Source organism: Monopterus albus, unplaced genomic scaffold, assembly GCF_001952655.1.
Source record: "Monopterus albus unplaced genomic scaffold, M_albus_1.0 scaffold47.1, whole genome shotgun sequence".
NCBI classification, from domain to species: domain Eukaryota; kingdom Metazoa; phylum Chordata; class Actinopteri; order Synbranchiformes; family Synbranchidae; genus Monopterus; species Monopterus albus.
The window spans coordinates 1,216,476-1,232,056 of record NW_018127927.1 but is presented as its reverse complement, the minus strand read 5'-3'; the positions used below and the strand labels follow the sequence as shown (position 1 = coordinate 1,232,056).

Genomic DNA, 15,581 nt, shown 5'->3' with positions numbered 1-15,581 from the left:
GGACAGAGAGGCCTTAAAATAAAATCTGATTTTTCAGTTGCTATGGAAAAATGCCATTTATGTCCTGCTGCACTGCATCAAGATGAACAGGATATATCCATGGACGTACTATATAATCTATCCATAGTTCCATATCAATAGCCAGGGAACAGCAATAATGAAATGATGCCAAAAGCACCACTTACAAATGTAAAAATTCACGTTGTGCCAGCAAACACAGTTGAAACCCACAGAACTTTATTTTTTGTACTAGTGACTCAAACCTTTCCACATACTGCACCAGGCTGATGAGGTGGCAGTTTAAATCTCAACCATTGCCAGAGTCTAATGTTCATTGGCACGCATTTCAGATAAAATGTGGGTGATGATAACACACAAGATTAACTTGTGTATTGTTGGGATCTATCTATTGTTAATTTGTTTCATAAATATGTCTTCTTTTAATGTTTTTTATGTTTTATTCTACATTTTTTTTATTTTCAGCATTTGAATGAATATTATGTTCACCTGATTGAACTATAATTACAACAAATGAGCAGCCTCAGTGAAATTGCAATAATTATCTGGTTCAATGAAATGATCAAAAATATAAATAAAAACTAGTTTCTGCTATAAACTATCTAAATTCAGCTAATGGCAAGGTGACGGTAGCTGAGCATTGCAGACTGGTTGTGATTCTGCTTAAGTCAGTATGCAAGAAGTCTGACCTCACAGCAATGTCCAATAAACCTGCACTATAACACACAAATAAACATACTCGAATCAACTCTGATGTCCATTTACAGTGTTGAAACAATATTTTAATTGGGTTTCTTGGATTTAAGAAATGTGTTTGGTTTGAGGTCTGGTCTTGCAAGACTAGACCAGCTAGTAGCAAATAAGCTAATAAACAAAGGAATTGTTTTACATTTTGGGAAATATGCTTATTCATTTAGCTGCTGGGAGTTCGATGAGAGGAGCGATACCACTGTCATATCTATATGGTAGATAAAGCTGGAGTGAGCAAGCCATCTCTCCATCCCTGGCATAGCTTTTGACGTCATAGTAGCTACGTATCACACCCTGCTCTGAAGACCAATCTCGCTTCCATCTGAACGAACTGTAAATTCTGCTGCATGAGTGCAATACACTGCAGAAAGTCTGCAAGGCTCTTTTTTTAAGTGCTTATAGAACTGTAGAAGGTATCTCATCTGAATTTGTAAAATATATATAAGGTTTGTCTGTAAAGTTAATTATCTTGATGAACCTAGATTAACATGAGAAAAGGTGGTGCTGTGGTTCAAACTGTCACATCTAGAGAGAAGGACCAAACAGCCTCTTAAAGTAGCTTCAAAGCATTTTTATGTTGAGTTTCCCTCACCTTAACATTCTGCACTGGTCTGGAAGGAATGCTCCAGTTTACTCCCACGGTCAAAAGACATATACAGTAAGTCATGAGGGCTGGAGATGCCAAACTGCCTACAGGCAGATTGTGTGATTTTATGCCTTTACCCTCAACGTTTCTGGAAAAGGCTCCAGTCCTCCTGAGACCCTAACAAAAATGAAGCCACTAGGGGCAATGAGTGAATGAGTGAAACATGCATGACAATATGTCAGGTGCACTAACATGTCTGTAATAACAGTAGGACTGAGATGACTTGTCAGACAGCAGAAATGATAACTAGAACGTTGAAAAACGATTTAGAAAAGTACACTTACAATAGTAAGTTTTATAGACATGGAATACATCAAGTTATGGTGGCATTAAGTACCTGTGCTGCCACTAGTACTGCTAGAATATGTAAAGAAAATCTGAGGACTATTCTTCATATTTTACAAAAGCTAGTGGAACAGAGGCTAGTTCGTAAATGGCATCATGACTTTGGCTCTCATAATAATATGAGATAAAACAAGATGTCAAACAAAAGGAAGAATCATTGCTACTTGAATGGAGCAAACCTTTTCTTCTACCATGAAGCATCTACAGGGGAGAGTTTTAACTCCTCTGAATGTGTCTCCCCTCTCTGACTCTGCTGTTCCTCCTTTATCCACATATATGAGAAGGTCCTGGATTAGGTAAGAGAACTAGAGAACACCAGGGTATTGATTTCTCCTTTCAGAAATGATCTCCTCACATCCCTTTCATCTTAGCTTATGTAACTGCCCCCGTTATCCCTTTCAGCCTCAGCTAGTGTATAGTGCCACCCATTTGGTGGTGCTAACAAAAACAGATACAAGACGAAGCTACACACAAGCGTCAAAACTATAGGCACTTAAACAAACACACACAGCTACCTGGAGGACAGATGCTGTGTCAACCATTTGTCCTACCAAGGGGAATATTTTGTTAGGAAAAGCCAGCTCTGTCTGAAGGATGAAATTTGGATATGGAGCACAGACATACATTTAACACAGAGCATGTGTGAACTTGTCAGCTCAGGGACAACAATCCACACGTAGATACAAACTCAACATGCTTTAAGATGACCCCGTAGTGATGGTGCTTCATCTGCATTTGATAACAGGATTGAGTGAGTGCTCCAAATTAAACAGCCTCATAAAAGATTTAGTCTGACTCGAACATCTGAGTAGGATAAAGCAAGAACAAAATGTGAGCCTGTTGGCAGCCATCTGTTCATCTGAGATCTTCAACTTAATGGCTCAACAGTGTACACCAGCTTTTAGTCTGTAGCAGATTAAGTGAAAGATGCCCATTTATAGCAATAAAATGTCTTGAACTCTCTGATAGCAGGTATCTTCGATTCAATATTCAGCTTCTAAAATGTCAAGGAAGCTGCTGTGACTTGACCCAACTGCACATGCTGATTCTGACTCCAGATCTGAGTGAAGTCTTTGCACCTACTCCTGCATTCTCCTTCAAGTCCTTGCTTGCAGCTCAAAGGTGCAAAGGAGCAGTTGAGCACAGTTGCATCTTTGTTGTGTCTGGGTTTTCGTTTTATCAGTTTTCTGGTAGCAAAGTGCTCTTCTGGATCCTGCTCACCATTGTCCTTCCTCTCCTGCTGCACAGCAGCTGTTGCAGGGAGCATGACTCCACATAATATAAACTCTATGGGAGCATGACTCCACATAATATAAACTCTGTGACACCTCTTGTTGATCTAATCCAAACAGTGTAAACTTGAAGTTGGCTTAATTGTGTCATTATCAGCTTGCTCCAGTTTGATGACCACGGTCTGGACTCGGTAAGTAAAGATGTTATTTAATGCTCAATCTCCATCTGAATGCAGATAAGCCACCTGCCTCTCATTTCACATTGTTACGCACTATTATCTTATTAACTGCAGCTTCTGTAGCTCTGCACTATGCTCAGAACGTTTGGGACTCATTTAACACCTCTTCACTCTCTTTAATTGCTTAGGATGCTCCAGAACCTCTTTTTAGTTCCCCTTTGGAGCAGCATTGTGTTTGATGTGGGTTTAATGGATTTAGCCACAGACAGACACCTACTGTATGTACCCTCTTAGATATGCACACACAGAAGAGCCAGTAAATGCACAAATACATGTGCATAAGCAATGCGACAAACACACCTGTACAGCAATGCAAAACAGACAGTCATACTAAAATATACATACATAAAAATGCTTCTTCCCTGCTCTTATTATCTACCTCTCTGTTGGTGCATCTGTGAATGCTGTAGTTAAAATGATCACACAGGCTTCATAACATGTTTCAGTAGCTGCTCAACCCTGCTCCCCTCCCCCTCATCACCCATTTGATTTTCTTCCTCTACTCCGTTGCTCGCACACACTTCCTTTGTTCCTTTGCAGTGTAGTTTTTATTGCTCTTTAATGCAGTAAATTCCCATATAACCTGCATAAACCCCCCTAAGGATCGCATGGTAATTCTGCATTTTTTCATAGAAACCTGCTTCTGCATGTTTTCTCCTTCTCATTGTTATTCTTCTTTTATATGGTTTCATTATCTGCCTCACAATTATATCCTCTTATCCTCCCACATCATCCCTGTGAAAGAACTAAACTTCTCAGAGTGAATATATCTATGACTCACAAAAAGAGTCTTTTGATCCTTTAGGGGGTAAACAGACAACCTACAGTAATCTAGCTGGAGTGTTTGACATATCAATGTGTGGGCTGTGATGCTTGATCAAGTGATGAGCAGCAACATCAAGACATCTCATCACACACCACTTACATGGTTTCATCGTTCTGAAACTCTAGCTTGCCAGACACTTCTTCGTAGTCCTCCCCAGCCTTGGCAGTGCCCTCAGTGGTGTGGTAAGGCACTGCCACCTTCCCCCTCGCCCCGGATGTCCTGTGAACCTTCACCTGCATGTTGCCGATACTCTCGCTGACCCTGGTGGAGTTGCTCTCAAATGTAAAAATGCCAGGGTGGTCATCATCATAGATGGTAACCGTGGCAGTGTGAGCATTGCCCAGGGCTGCCTTTGGAGGAACGTGGGAGGGGATGGCCACCATGCTGTTGCTGGATGTGATAAAGCTTGGCTCTAGGATGGAGACCTCAGCTCGGTGCACGATACGTGGGTTACTAAGGCGCACATAAAAGTGCTCATCCTCTTCAAATATGTCATCATCAATAACGCCAACAGTAAATTCTTTTGTCGTCTCGCCGGGCTTGAAGACCAGTGTACCCTCAGCAAACTCATAGTCTGAGCCTGCATTGGCAGTCCCATCCTCTGTACGGTAGTCCACCTGTGTGGCACAGCAAAAGGAAGAAAGTTTAGTAAATGTTTAATGATAACATTAATGCTGAATTATTCATATTTTTGCCCCAAGCAGTTAAAGTTGAGTTTAGATTTACCTTGAACATTTATAATATTTCTATCATTATTTTACCTTCACAGTGCAGCCACTTTGTCCTCCATGCCGGCTCACTGACAGCTTTAGTGAGCCACAGTTCTCAAAGCACTGGTAGTGAGAGGGGTCAAACTGCAAGTAAACAGTGTTGGGATCTTCCTCTTGCCCACTGGCCTCATGACAGCTCACCACCTTCCGAGCCTGGTCTGCAGCATGCTTTTTCAGGATGTTCCCAGCTCCGATCATCATGCGGGTTGCTTGAATGCGATAGAAGGCCCGGCTCTTCTGTTGCTGAACCAGTACTTGGTAGTTGGCCATCTCAATCAGCTGCTCCATGTCCTTCTCTGGGTGCCTCTGTTTTAACTCTTTCAGAGTGCGAGCCATCTCCCGTCGTGCCTCTTCCTCTTGATCTTGCTCTGAGGTCATTCCTCCACCTTCCTCCACCCCCTCCAGCATCCCATCCAGAGCCTCTTTGGGGTGAGTATGGGAGTTCATGCCCTGGCCGTCCATCTCCAAGTCCATTTTAGTGAACATGGCATCACCCTCTGACTCAATGATAATGCCACGGGACTTGTCAGCACGATAACGCTTATGGACATACTTGTAGAAGAGCAGGCGCCGGTCTGCAATCCAGGCTTGCAGCACACAGAGAGGGAAGAAAAGGAAGGTGAGGATGGCCTCCCAAATCTCCACCTCTCCTGGGGAGAACACAGATAGGATGAGATACAGCCAGATGTAGGCGAACACGCTCCAGGCAGCAGTAACGAAAAACACCCGCAGGTGCTTTATTTTGCGGGTTTCACTTTCTGGCACCACATAGACACAGATAGCGATAATAATAAACATGTTGAATGCAGCGCTGCCCACAATGGTGCTGGGACCCAAAGCTCCAGCCTCAAAATTATGGCCAATCACTTCAATGACAGACAGCAGGATCTCTGGTGCTGATGAACCCAATGCCATCAAGGTCAGGTTAGAAACTGTCTCATTCCAGATGCGCACAGTAGTTGTTGTCGTTTCACCATTAGGCTTCTTGATTGTGATTTCCTTTTCCTGCGATGTGATGACCTCGATAGAAGACATGAAGCGGTCTGCAATGATGGACATGCCCAGGAACATGTATATGAGAGCTGCAAAGTAAACAATGGCGCGTGCCACCTTGTCACCCACTGCTGGGTTTTGGGGGTTCCACATGGGAAGCACCACACCATCAGAGCAGTTATCTTCACTGGAACAGTTGCCTAATGTGCTGCCAGTATCTTCATAGCTGGCAGTGCCATGGGAGAAATGAGTGACTCCCGGGAGCAGAACCAGCAGAAGAGAGATGGACATATATGGGGTCACACGTGGAGTGCATCTCAGCATCTGTTTGTGCAGCAACATGGCGACGTCTGAGAGACAGGAGTAAAAGGAGTATCAGATCATCATATTGGTTACTTGAGATGTTCATCATTCTGATTTCTATTGTTGAACTAACCTCTATAAGGAAAGGGTAAACATCACACAAATCCTCACAGTCATGCTCTTTTGTATGCAAATGATGTGGGATCCAACAGTTTGGCTGGTCCGAGTTTGGTAGCTAAAAATATTGGCAACTGCTAATCGCTGAGTCACTGGTACTGAACTCCCCTCTCAAACTCCCACACATATAATGTAGTCATTATGTTCTAAGTAGCAATATAAATGTTACCCTCTGCACCTGTAGTATTAAGAGAACAGCTGACTCAGTCCACCATGTACTGTCAAGTTGGATAGGATTCCAAAAATACTCTTCACTGACAATGAGTATAACAAGAAAAGAGCAGCATTTCTGAGCTGTTCTGAGATCAGACCTCTTGATATACAATAGATTCTAATATTATTTGAAGGAGAAACAGCCCTGATCTCCTGAAGTGCACCATGCCTCTCAAATCCAGTCTGTCTTATATATTTTTATGTGCAAAACATAATTTTTTGGCAGTAGTATTGCCATCTCAATAGCGTCAAATTCAGAGACTACAGGTCAATGCTCTTTGGAGAATTCACAAAGATCAAAGTGAACAGTAAAAACAGAAGGGAGGAAATGGCAAGCAATTTAACCTAATTAAAATTTTTAGGCCCTATCTATGTCAAATATATGTTACACCTACAGCAGAAGAGACTTGACAATGCCTTATGTAGAGCACATGCTCCCATTGACATGCAGCAGAGAAAAGCTGCAATTGTTGATCTGAGCCGAATAACAAAAGTGCACATTTAACCCATTTCCATAAAGACTATACAAAATAAAGTAGTGCAGTGCAGCTGTAGAAATTTGGTTTTCTGTTAGCTTATAAATAAATTACTAATTTTGTATTTGTGCAACAATGTCTTTATGCCACAACTCAGCACCTGTCTGCTCATTAGACTGAGTGAAATCAGCCAGATCAGCACTATGGACAGCAACTCCTGCTACAAGCACGAAGAACCAGAGAAAAATTAAACACAACATCTATATATGTTCAACAAAGGAATGGCAGACATTTTTGATACACAGTCTGAAATCCATAATCTTAAAGTCACTGGTACAAGACTGTGCATGAGTAATTTAGAGGAAAGTATATATCCCAGAGCAATATCAGTCATCACATCATTTGTTCATTTTCAGCAACAATAAAAAAACCTAATATTGCTTTCATTTGAAAAATAACCCTACACAAATTGTGAGTGGGTGACGTTACTATGGTAAAAGCAAGCTCTCCAACTGGTGGAAATACAGGACTGAAACATGTTGTTTGACAATAATATGAAGACAAAAAGTGTCTTTCTATTGGTGTCATCCACTCTTCACTTACATACATTCCCCAGTGAGATCACCAGGGAGCAACAGGTTATTAGAGGCACCCAGTTGTTTCCCCAAAGAATGCAGGGATTTTTAGTTAAAGGGGTTTCAGCTGACTCTGATAGTTTGGAAATCCTGAGCCTTAGCAAAGACATTTGTTGGAACTCAGCAACAAAACTACAATTCTCTGTACTGCTGATGTTTAACATTGATTCTTTTTTTACCTCAGTTCAACTAGTGACATGCCCAGCAAGGTGCCACTTTGCTATGTCATGTATGTTCAATTATTTCAAAATTACCCAAATATGTAAAAGTTTCTCTGAGCCAAATGCAATTTTGATGATTTACTCCTCAAAAGTGTTCCTGTTTGAGAAGCGGAGGTCTCAGGTTGACAAGAAAACACTTGTACATAATGAGCCAACACTTTGATGCCAGCACCTGTTTTATGAGACGGTGTTTTTATCAAAGGGTGGCAGACTCATTGGTAATGAGACTGCTGATAGATGTCATACTCTATTAGGAATAACAAGACATAAAAATGATACATAGAAGGAAAATGAAGCAGACAACATGTAAACAAAAAAGGAAACTGACTGTTAGCAGAAAACGCAAAACAGTATCAATGAGCAGAAATCAATAGCAAAGACTACTGGTTTTCTGCATGCAGGTGTAAACTTTAGATCCCAACATAATGGGGAAAACCAAGCTGCTCATTCAGTTATACATATAGTACATATACATATACTATATACATTAGTATATATGTTCTGTTTAGAATGTTCCAAGGCAATGCATTACTCACCTGCTCAAGGTGGAACTTGTGGCCTTAGCAGATGAACCTCACTTTCAAAATGCTCCGTGGAAAGACGGTTTATCTTGAAGTAAGGAATTGTAAAGAGAGTTTTAAAAGCCAGATGTGGGCCAGTAGATTTAGCAGCTGGAGTAAAAATACAAATAAATCATCACTATTGCAGACTCAAGACGGAATGTTAAAATGTTAAGTTACAAATGGGTTCTCATATAGCCAGATTATTGGACATTACAGGTGCAGGGAAAACGCCTATTACCCCATCAGTAGGCTGTGCACGGGAGAAAAATAGAGCGGTCAGTGTGGTGCGCACAGTGGTCCCCCAGATACTCACAGAAAACCCTGGACCGTGGTCACAGCGCGGCTACGCTGCACCAGCTCAGCAGAGGAAGACTCCCGTGTGCCATTCACACAGCAGGCTGGTGTAATGGTGCTTGCTGCCTTGTTGCGCTGATGTCTTGGATGTGACGCGTAGCTTTCCCCAGTGCTTCGCTGGTTTTTTTTCTGACAGGTCCTCAGCAAACTTAACACTGTCCCTTTGTTCCACGGTGACAACACCCTCCGCAAAGCTAAGTAATTTTTCAAATACCACAGTGCGTTTTCAGCTTTATCGTCTCTGGATACGTGCGCTTGTTGTTGCATAAAATCAATTAAACGAATGTCTCTGTTCTCATTCGTCCGGCTTGTATCAGTCAGAAATTCCTCCAAACTGTCAATTTGTGGAAACTGAGTGGAAAAAATTCCCTTGCTTTTCTCTCTGAACTGGAAAACGCAAAGAGCCTAGACTGCACATGAGAGTAGGCGTGAATGAATGGTGAAAGATTGAGAGGACAGACCACACACCACAAGGATCAGGACAAGATGGATATCAAGCAGAGGGATGGTGGCAGACAAGAAAGAGTGGTGTGTGATGTTATGCAAATGGGAGGCTTGTCTTACTCTTGCGGTGGACGGCACTGGCACAAGAAACGATGAGCGAGAAGGGAAAGCGGTAACACTGCAGAAACAGGGGAGGAGACGTTCAGAATCACTGCTACACGCACGGCTGGTCCTCCTGGCTGCGCATCACACACGTTTTGCCCTGAAATAATTTATATTATGTAAATTCATGATACACGTTATTATAAGACTGGTAAGTAAACAAGGAACTGGGTCAGAAAAACAAAAACTGAAATTTAAAAAAGCAAAGTAAAAGCATAAAGGTTGACAGTCCGGTTTTATTAGTCCAGTTCATATTGCCCATAACACACTATCAAACCACATTCTTGGACTGGTAGAAATGGATAAAGAACTTTGCCGTGTTTGTTCTTTCCACTAGTGGGGTTAAAAAAAGTTAAACTGGGTCTTAGGTTGTGCCAGAATTAACATAAAAGTAAATGTCCTTGTCATGAATGGACTTTCTTTTGTAGCGCTGGACAAAATAACCCTCATGATGCCAGAGTGATGTCAGTGGGGTTGTCTTGATTTAGGACTTCAAATGACAGAAGAACAAACCAGAGGTATGAAATCTGACAGATGACGGTGTTTAACAGCCAGAGATCTAATAGAAAATACTACTGAGTTGCATTATGGGAATTGTAGGACCACCTTTATACAGTGGATAGATTCATTTATACAGTACTTCTTACTTAGGCTAAACTGCATTTAGCTGAATCCTAATGTTAGAATATTAACACACCCACAGGTAATATGTCAGTATTTACATTTACAGTTATTCACTGTAACTATCTAGCATCTAACATTTAGCATATTAGAATTAGCATGCTCACTCAGTTTAAAGTATATTTACTCTTTGCTTATTAACTGCAATAACAGACCTTTCAGGTGTTCAGGTCAGAACTGTGGGTAGGTGAATGTCTCTAACCAAAAGCATCCACTAGCTGTGGACTTGTCACAACAGTGTGACTGGACAAAACAACACAGAGCCTTACTGCAAAATAAAAAAAAAAAAAAATATAGCTTTCATTTGAATAAAATTAATTTAGGTTTTATTAGTGGATGATTGCCTGTAATAAAGGTGGGCACTGTAGATTACCCATCTGAAGGGATGATTAGAAATAACCTCAGAGAGAAATAAAAGCGATGAGACGGAGATCTGAGGGACAGAAAGCACTGAAGGAGGAGCAGCACAGGAATTTTCTGCTCCTGTAGAGTGGACTCATCACTTTAAGGTATATTCAGACATGTTTAAAGAAATTAAATACATTTCTGAATTTGAATATGATCAGAAACACGACCTACTCTTAGAACTAGTTACATTTTTGTCTTTATCTTTGCAGGATCTTCCATTTAAAAGTGTAACTAGCTTTACTGTAAAGAAGAATCAGATGGTGATACTGTGTTGTGCCCATACATAGCTTAACAGGGAGTGTTAAGCTATGTATGGTGTCACATGCACTATGATACAGATGGGTCCTTCCCCACATGCACACAGCATAGATTTTCATGTTCTCCAATATGTCCAAATGAGTAGACATGTCAGTCACAGCCCAGCCAGCTTGAGTCATGTCACCATCCAACCTTTGTTGTGAAGAATCAGCCACTGGCATTCAGCACCATGGACAGTGCCTCAGACCCCCTAATACTGAATGATGAAAACAAAATGTCAACAACACACCTCGTAAAGTTTGAAATGACAATCCCCCCCATAATGTTATTGGTGAGAAAAAGGTTTGTGGGATGTGAGAGAATGCCCATGTTTCTGGGACAGCATGTGTACTCCAGTTTTCTGATCTAATAAAAATGACATTCCTGTTGGTGTAATCAGAGGAAGTAATTTATTTTCTGTAAAGCAGCTACTTGGTCTTCTATGAATTCCACTTCATCTGTTCCCTCTGGCCATGGACTCCAGTGCTTTAGTGCATTTTTCTGGGTTGTTCATTGCAGCTATGAAACAATATTGTTTAAAAAATCATTTTGTTGTGTCTTGCTGAGACATACAGTTTGATTTACGTGCAAAGAAAAAACTAAGTAACAGTTGGTATGAGATTGTTTCTTTTACACACAGTCCCTGTGTTCATTCAACAAAGTAATGGCACCTCAATGCCTGCAATGTGTGCCTACAGTGTGCACTGTGCTAGCTTTTTGATGTTAGGCATTCTGAAACAGGACACAAGTGTTTCATATAAAACTATATCAGTCCTCATGCTGTCTTTGTTCTTCCAGATCAGCAAGTAGTGCTACCATATGCCAAAGAGAGGCCACTGCACAAGAACACCAGCAACAGAAAACACAGAGATTACCTGAAAAGTTTTCAAAGGGAACAAAATATTGATTTCAGAGGATGAAGACTGTACTGGATTTGTTTGTGTTGCTACGGTAACTGTTCTCCTGCACTGTATCCACAGTTGTTAAGGACGTCTTTATTGTACTGCTGAGCTACCTTTTTTGGCAGACTCTAGTGCATTTTTTTTTTTAGCTTGTCAGACTTTTTTGCATCATTGTCGCTGTTTTTGCATGGCATTGCTCTGTCACAGATGACAGGTTCAGTATAAAGTCTTGTAGCCTCTTTGCTGCTTAGGCCATTGATAAAGATGCTCTGGATAGTTTTATTGTGTAACAAACCAAAAGGGCATCATATGCTGAGATGATGCGTTTATAGGTGTTTGTATGGCATGATAAACAGTTGTAAAATTCATCATAATCCTGCTGCATCTCAGTGACTAGTGCATCCTGTTAGACAAGAAGCACCAAGAGATTCTTAACAAGCAGAATCTGTGCACTACTGACCACAACAGTTTTTAACCATAATATGAAGCAGTTTGGTATTGTAAACCTGTCAGTGAGGCTCTGTAAAGAGAAACTTTAAGTACTACCTTTTAATGCCTCTGTGACATATTGTGCCTATTGAATGTTCTGTTACATACAGTACCTATGTTTTTACTCTTTCAGTGACCAATAAAGCTATTAGAAAAAAATCAATTCATTTAGGCCCAAAGGTTAGCAGGTCAGGAGGCATTAAATTGACCCTTCCTTATATTTTACTGTATTGGTAGCATACAGTAGCTGATGACTTCCACATTGCTCTGTACCCATTCTCAATAATTAGTCATTTCTATAATATCCAACTAAACACTGTCCTCAGCTGTTGGTTGCACTGCTTCATCTGTGGCCAAGCTGCCTTAATCACTCAGGCCACTCAGGATGTGTGACTGTGGTTATTGAGTCTTCAGGCCACTTTGCAGTCATGATGCTCCTGCTGTGGATCTTGGATCTGCAGATTAAATGACTTCTATTTAAATGGATGCAATTTCCCCATCAAATGAGTTAGCATGGATGACTCAAAGCCTACATGTAAACCAAATAAAACCACTGGAGGAACTTGCAGTTCTGGTGAGTGAGTCATCTGTAATTAGGCACCACTATTAGACACCTAACGTGACCATCTGTTGCTTCCACTGCCTCTCACATGTGGCCATCTTGTGGATGATTTAAAATCTGACAGTCTTCATTGCTATCCAGATGTTAGTTCATAATATTTAGTACACCTGCTGTATATTTCAAAACATCACTTTCATGATGCTTTAACAAGATAAAAAAAAATACATTCACAGGACTAGCACAATTGTAAAAAGTATTTAGAGTATCTATCTTGTCACTGAAATATGAAGCATTAAATCATAATCTAAAATCTGTACTTCTTTTTAAACTATATTTGTGTTGTATATCCTACTGACATGTAACTAGAGTAATCAAGGGTTTTGCAGGAGGTTTCATGACAGACAAGGAGGTGAAAATACCTCAGGAGCTGCAGTAACTTACCATCACCACTAGTGGGAAGCCTAAATCCAACAATGGGACAACAGTAGATTTATATTCTCTGTGGGTCAGCACTACCAGTAAGTTTGTCTTGAAATAACATGAACAGAAGTCAAATGATGGAATTGTTTCCACGTTCCTTATACAGGCCAATGATTAGTCATGTGACCAACAGATCATAAAGTTTACAAAAAAGCCCAAAACAAAACAAAACAAAACAAACAAACATTGCTTTGAAACACATTTTACAAAATCCACATTATTAATTCCCAATGGATACAGACACTTACATAAATAAGTGCAGAGAACATAAGTGGAACACTTTCAGAATACATTTAAAATGCTGTTTACATGTACTTACTGTGGATGAACGTCAAATGTAATAGTTTAATTGAAAACAAAGTATTCAAAATTTTGACTTTGAAAACCAGAGGAAGAAACCGTTTTTGGACTTCTCCCAGTGGTTTGCGTTCATTAAGCATTGGAAATGGTTAACATTTAAAGTGACACCCATAACTAATGAGAGAGTTTCTCAGTTTACGTCTTCCTGTTTCTCTCCTCTCCAGAAACGCTAATCATCCTGTGGCATTTATGAATTTTTGAGCTACAGGCTCAAAGTGGAGCCAAAATGCTGCCTGGCAATGCTCAGCACCTGTGGCATCTGACAGCAGCTCATATAAAGAGCAAGGTCCCTCTAACAACTGTAACACTGAAGGGACACTGACTGATAGGCACACTGTGATGGGTGTCATAAGTTTGCCAGATTAACAACCAACTTTGCATTAGAAATAAAACAACTAAAGGCATCTGAGAGGCATCCCCAGCCACTGACAACAAAGTGAACCAAAATAGACAGCAACGACTCCTTAACCACGGGACACACTAACCCAGATCACAAAACACAGAGTCTGGAAACTGTAGAGACTAGCAGTGTATCCAGCTGGACACATGCACCACAACATTCTTTCTGTTGTTAATGTCAGAGTTTTGTTTTCACTTTGACAGTAACTGATTTCTGTTGGTCAGTGTACAAAAAAACCTAAAAGTCCAAAAATAATTACTGAAAAGTGGAGATAATTCAGTGTTGTTGTGGGAGCTACCTAACAGGCCATGGTTATGTACATGAAATCTGACATGATGAGTGTGGGAATTATTGACAAGACGCAGGGCAGCTATTTACATGGCAAGAAGCAGATTCCTAAACATTTAAAACTGAAGAAATGTGTACTGGATCTGTGTCTTTATTCTTAGTGAGATGAACACCCCAAATCAATATATTAACATATCACATGACTGCTTAAATGTGAAAAGGGTCACGCGTGATGATGAACTAAGAGAATCCCTCAGGAGGTGATAGACAGAAAAATGAAGCTAAAGCGCATACAGAATATTGGACTTACAGATGTCACATGCACACAAAGATGCTTCCAATTGAATGGCATTATATCTGCTAGATGCATAAAGGGACATATGGTTGAAAACAGTTTAAACAAATCAGTGAGCTTGCAGATGAAATTGCTATAGACTGACTACAGGTGAAATAGTTTGTTAAAACTAATAGATAAATGATTTAGTTAAGTAAAAGTAATAAACAGTTTAATTGTTAGCCAACTATAGTGAGACAGTGCTGAATTACAATACGTTCACATATGCCATTTGAGTATATTGTGTTATTATGGTGCAGTTGTTCCTCCCAGATTTTTATATTAACTGAAATTGAACAATTGAATAAATGCTGAGTGAACAGCTAACAGAGCAGAGAATTGAAAGAAATGACACCCCCTATGAAAGAGACATACATTTTATAAAATGATGGATGACTGAAGGCTTCAGTGAAAAGGCTTGATAGAGGGAGGGAGGGAGATGGAGAGAGAGAGGAACGCAGACAAAAGGAAAAACATTTGCAGCCTGCCCTGCCCCCTCATCGGTCTCTGGGGAACAAGAGATTATGGAAATGTATAAATGCAAGGGAGAGGGAGGCTGACAGACAGAGAGGAGGGACAGACTAGGAGAGAGAGGAAGGAGAAAGCAAATAAGAGAGGGAGGGAGACAGAGCGACCCTATTGGTCGATCATTATAACATCAAGCGTGATGGAAATATTTCTCTCGCAGTCGAAGAAGTAGAGGAAGAGACAGAGACAGTAGACTCAGGAAACACATTCAGGTCTGTTTTTAAAATCTCTGGAAGAGATTAAAAGAAAGGGGACTTCAGAGAGACAAAGGAGTGGGAGACAATACAAAGGTGAACCAATTAACTTATGTGGGTTGTGGAGATTTTTGCTTAAGAACAGGAATGATTTTTAAATCAGCAGGTTTCTGGTTCAATTTTTGTTAGACCTCAGTTATTTAGCTTGCAATTATTTAGTCAGCAAAGACAAATCTAAATGTTTTTGGAGAAATCTGAGGGATGTGTCTGAGAGAAAGATGCAGAGCAGAG

The 15,581-nt window shown here is 40.5% G+C and overlaps 1 protein-coding gene across 2 annotated transcripts in view; it reads right to left on the bottom strand.

Moving 5' to 3' along the window:
• Window positions 1–9,481, bottom strand: part of slc8a4a (solute carrier family 8 member 4a) — a 16,144-nt gene extending 6,663 nt beyond the window's left edge. Inside the window, exons 1-4 of one of the 2 annotated variants that reach the window (XM_020600493.1) lie at window positions 8,721–9,481; window positions 8,381–8,515; window positions 4,818–6,169; window positions 4,156–4,673 (exon numbers count right to left, since the gene is read on the bottom strand). In XM_020600493.1, coding sequence (XP_020456149.1) covers window positions 4,156–4,673; window positions 4,818–6,161 — 1,862 coding nt within the window. In that variant the 5' untranslated portion in view covers window positions 6,162–6,169; window positions 8,381–8,515; window positions 8,721–9,481. The remainder of the gene's footprint in view (window positions 1–4,155; window positions 4,674–4,817; window positions 6,170–8,380; window positions 8,516–8,720) is intronic. The other variant, XM_020600492.1, reaches the window with a different exon arrangement.
• Window positions 9,482–15,581: the final 6,100 nt, after the last annotated feature.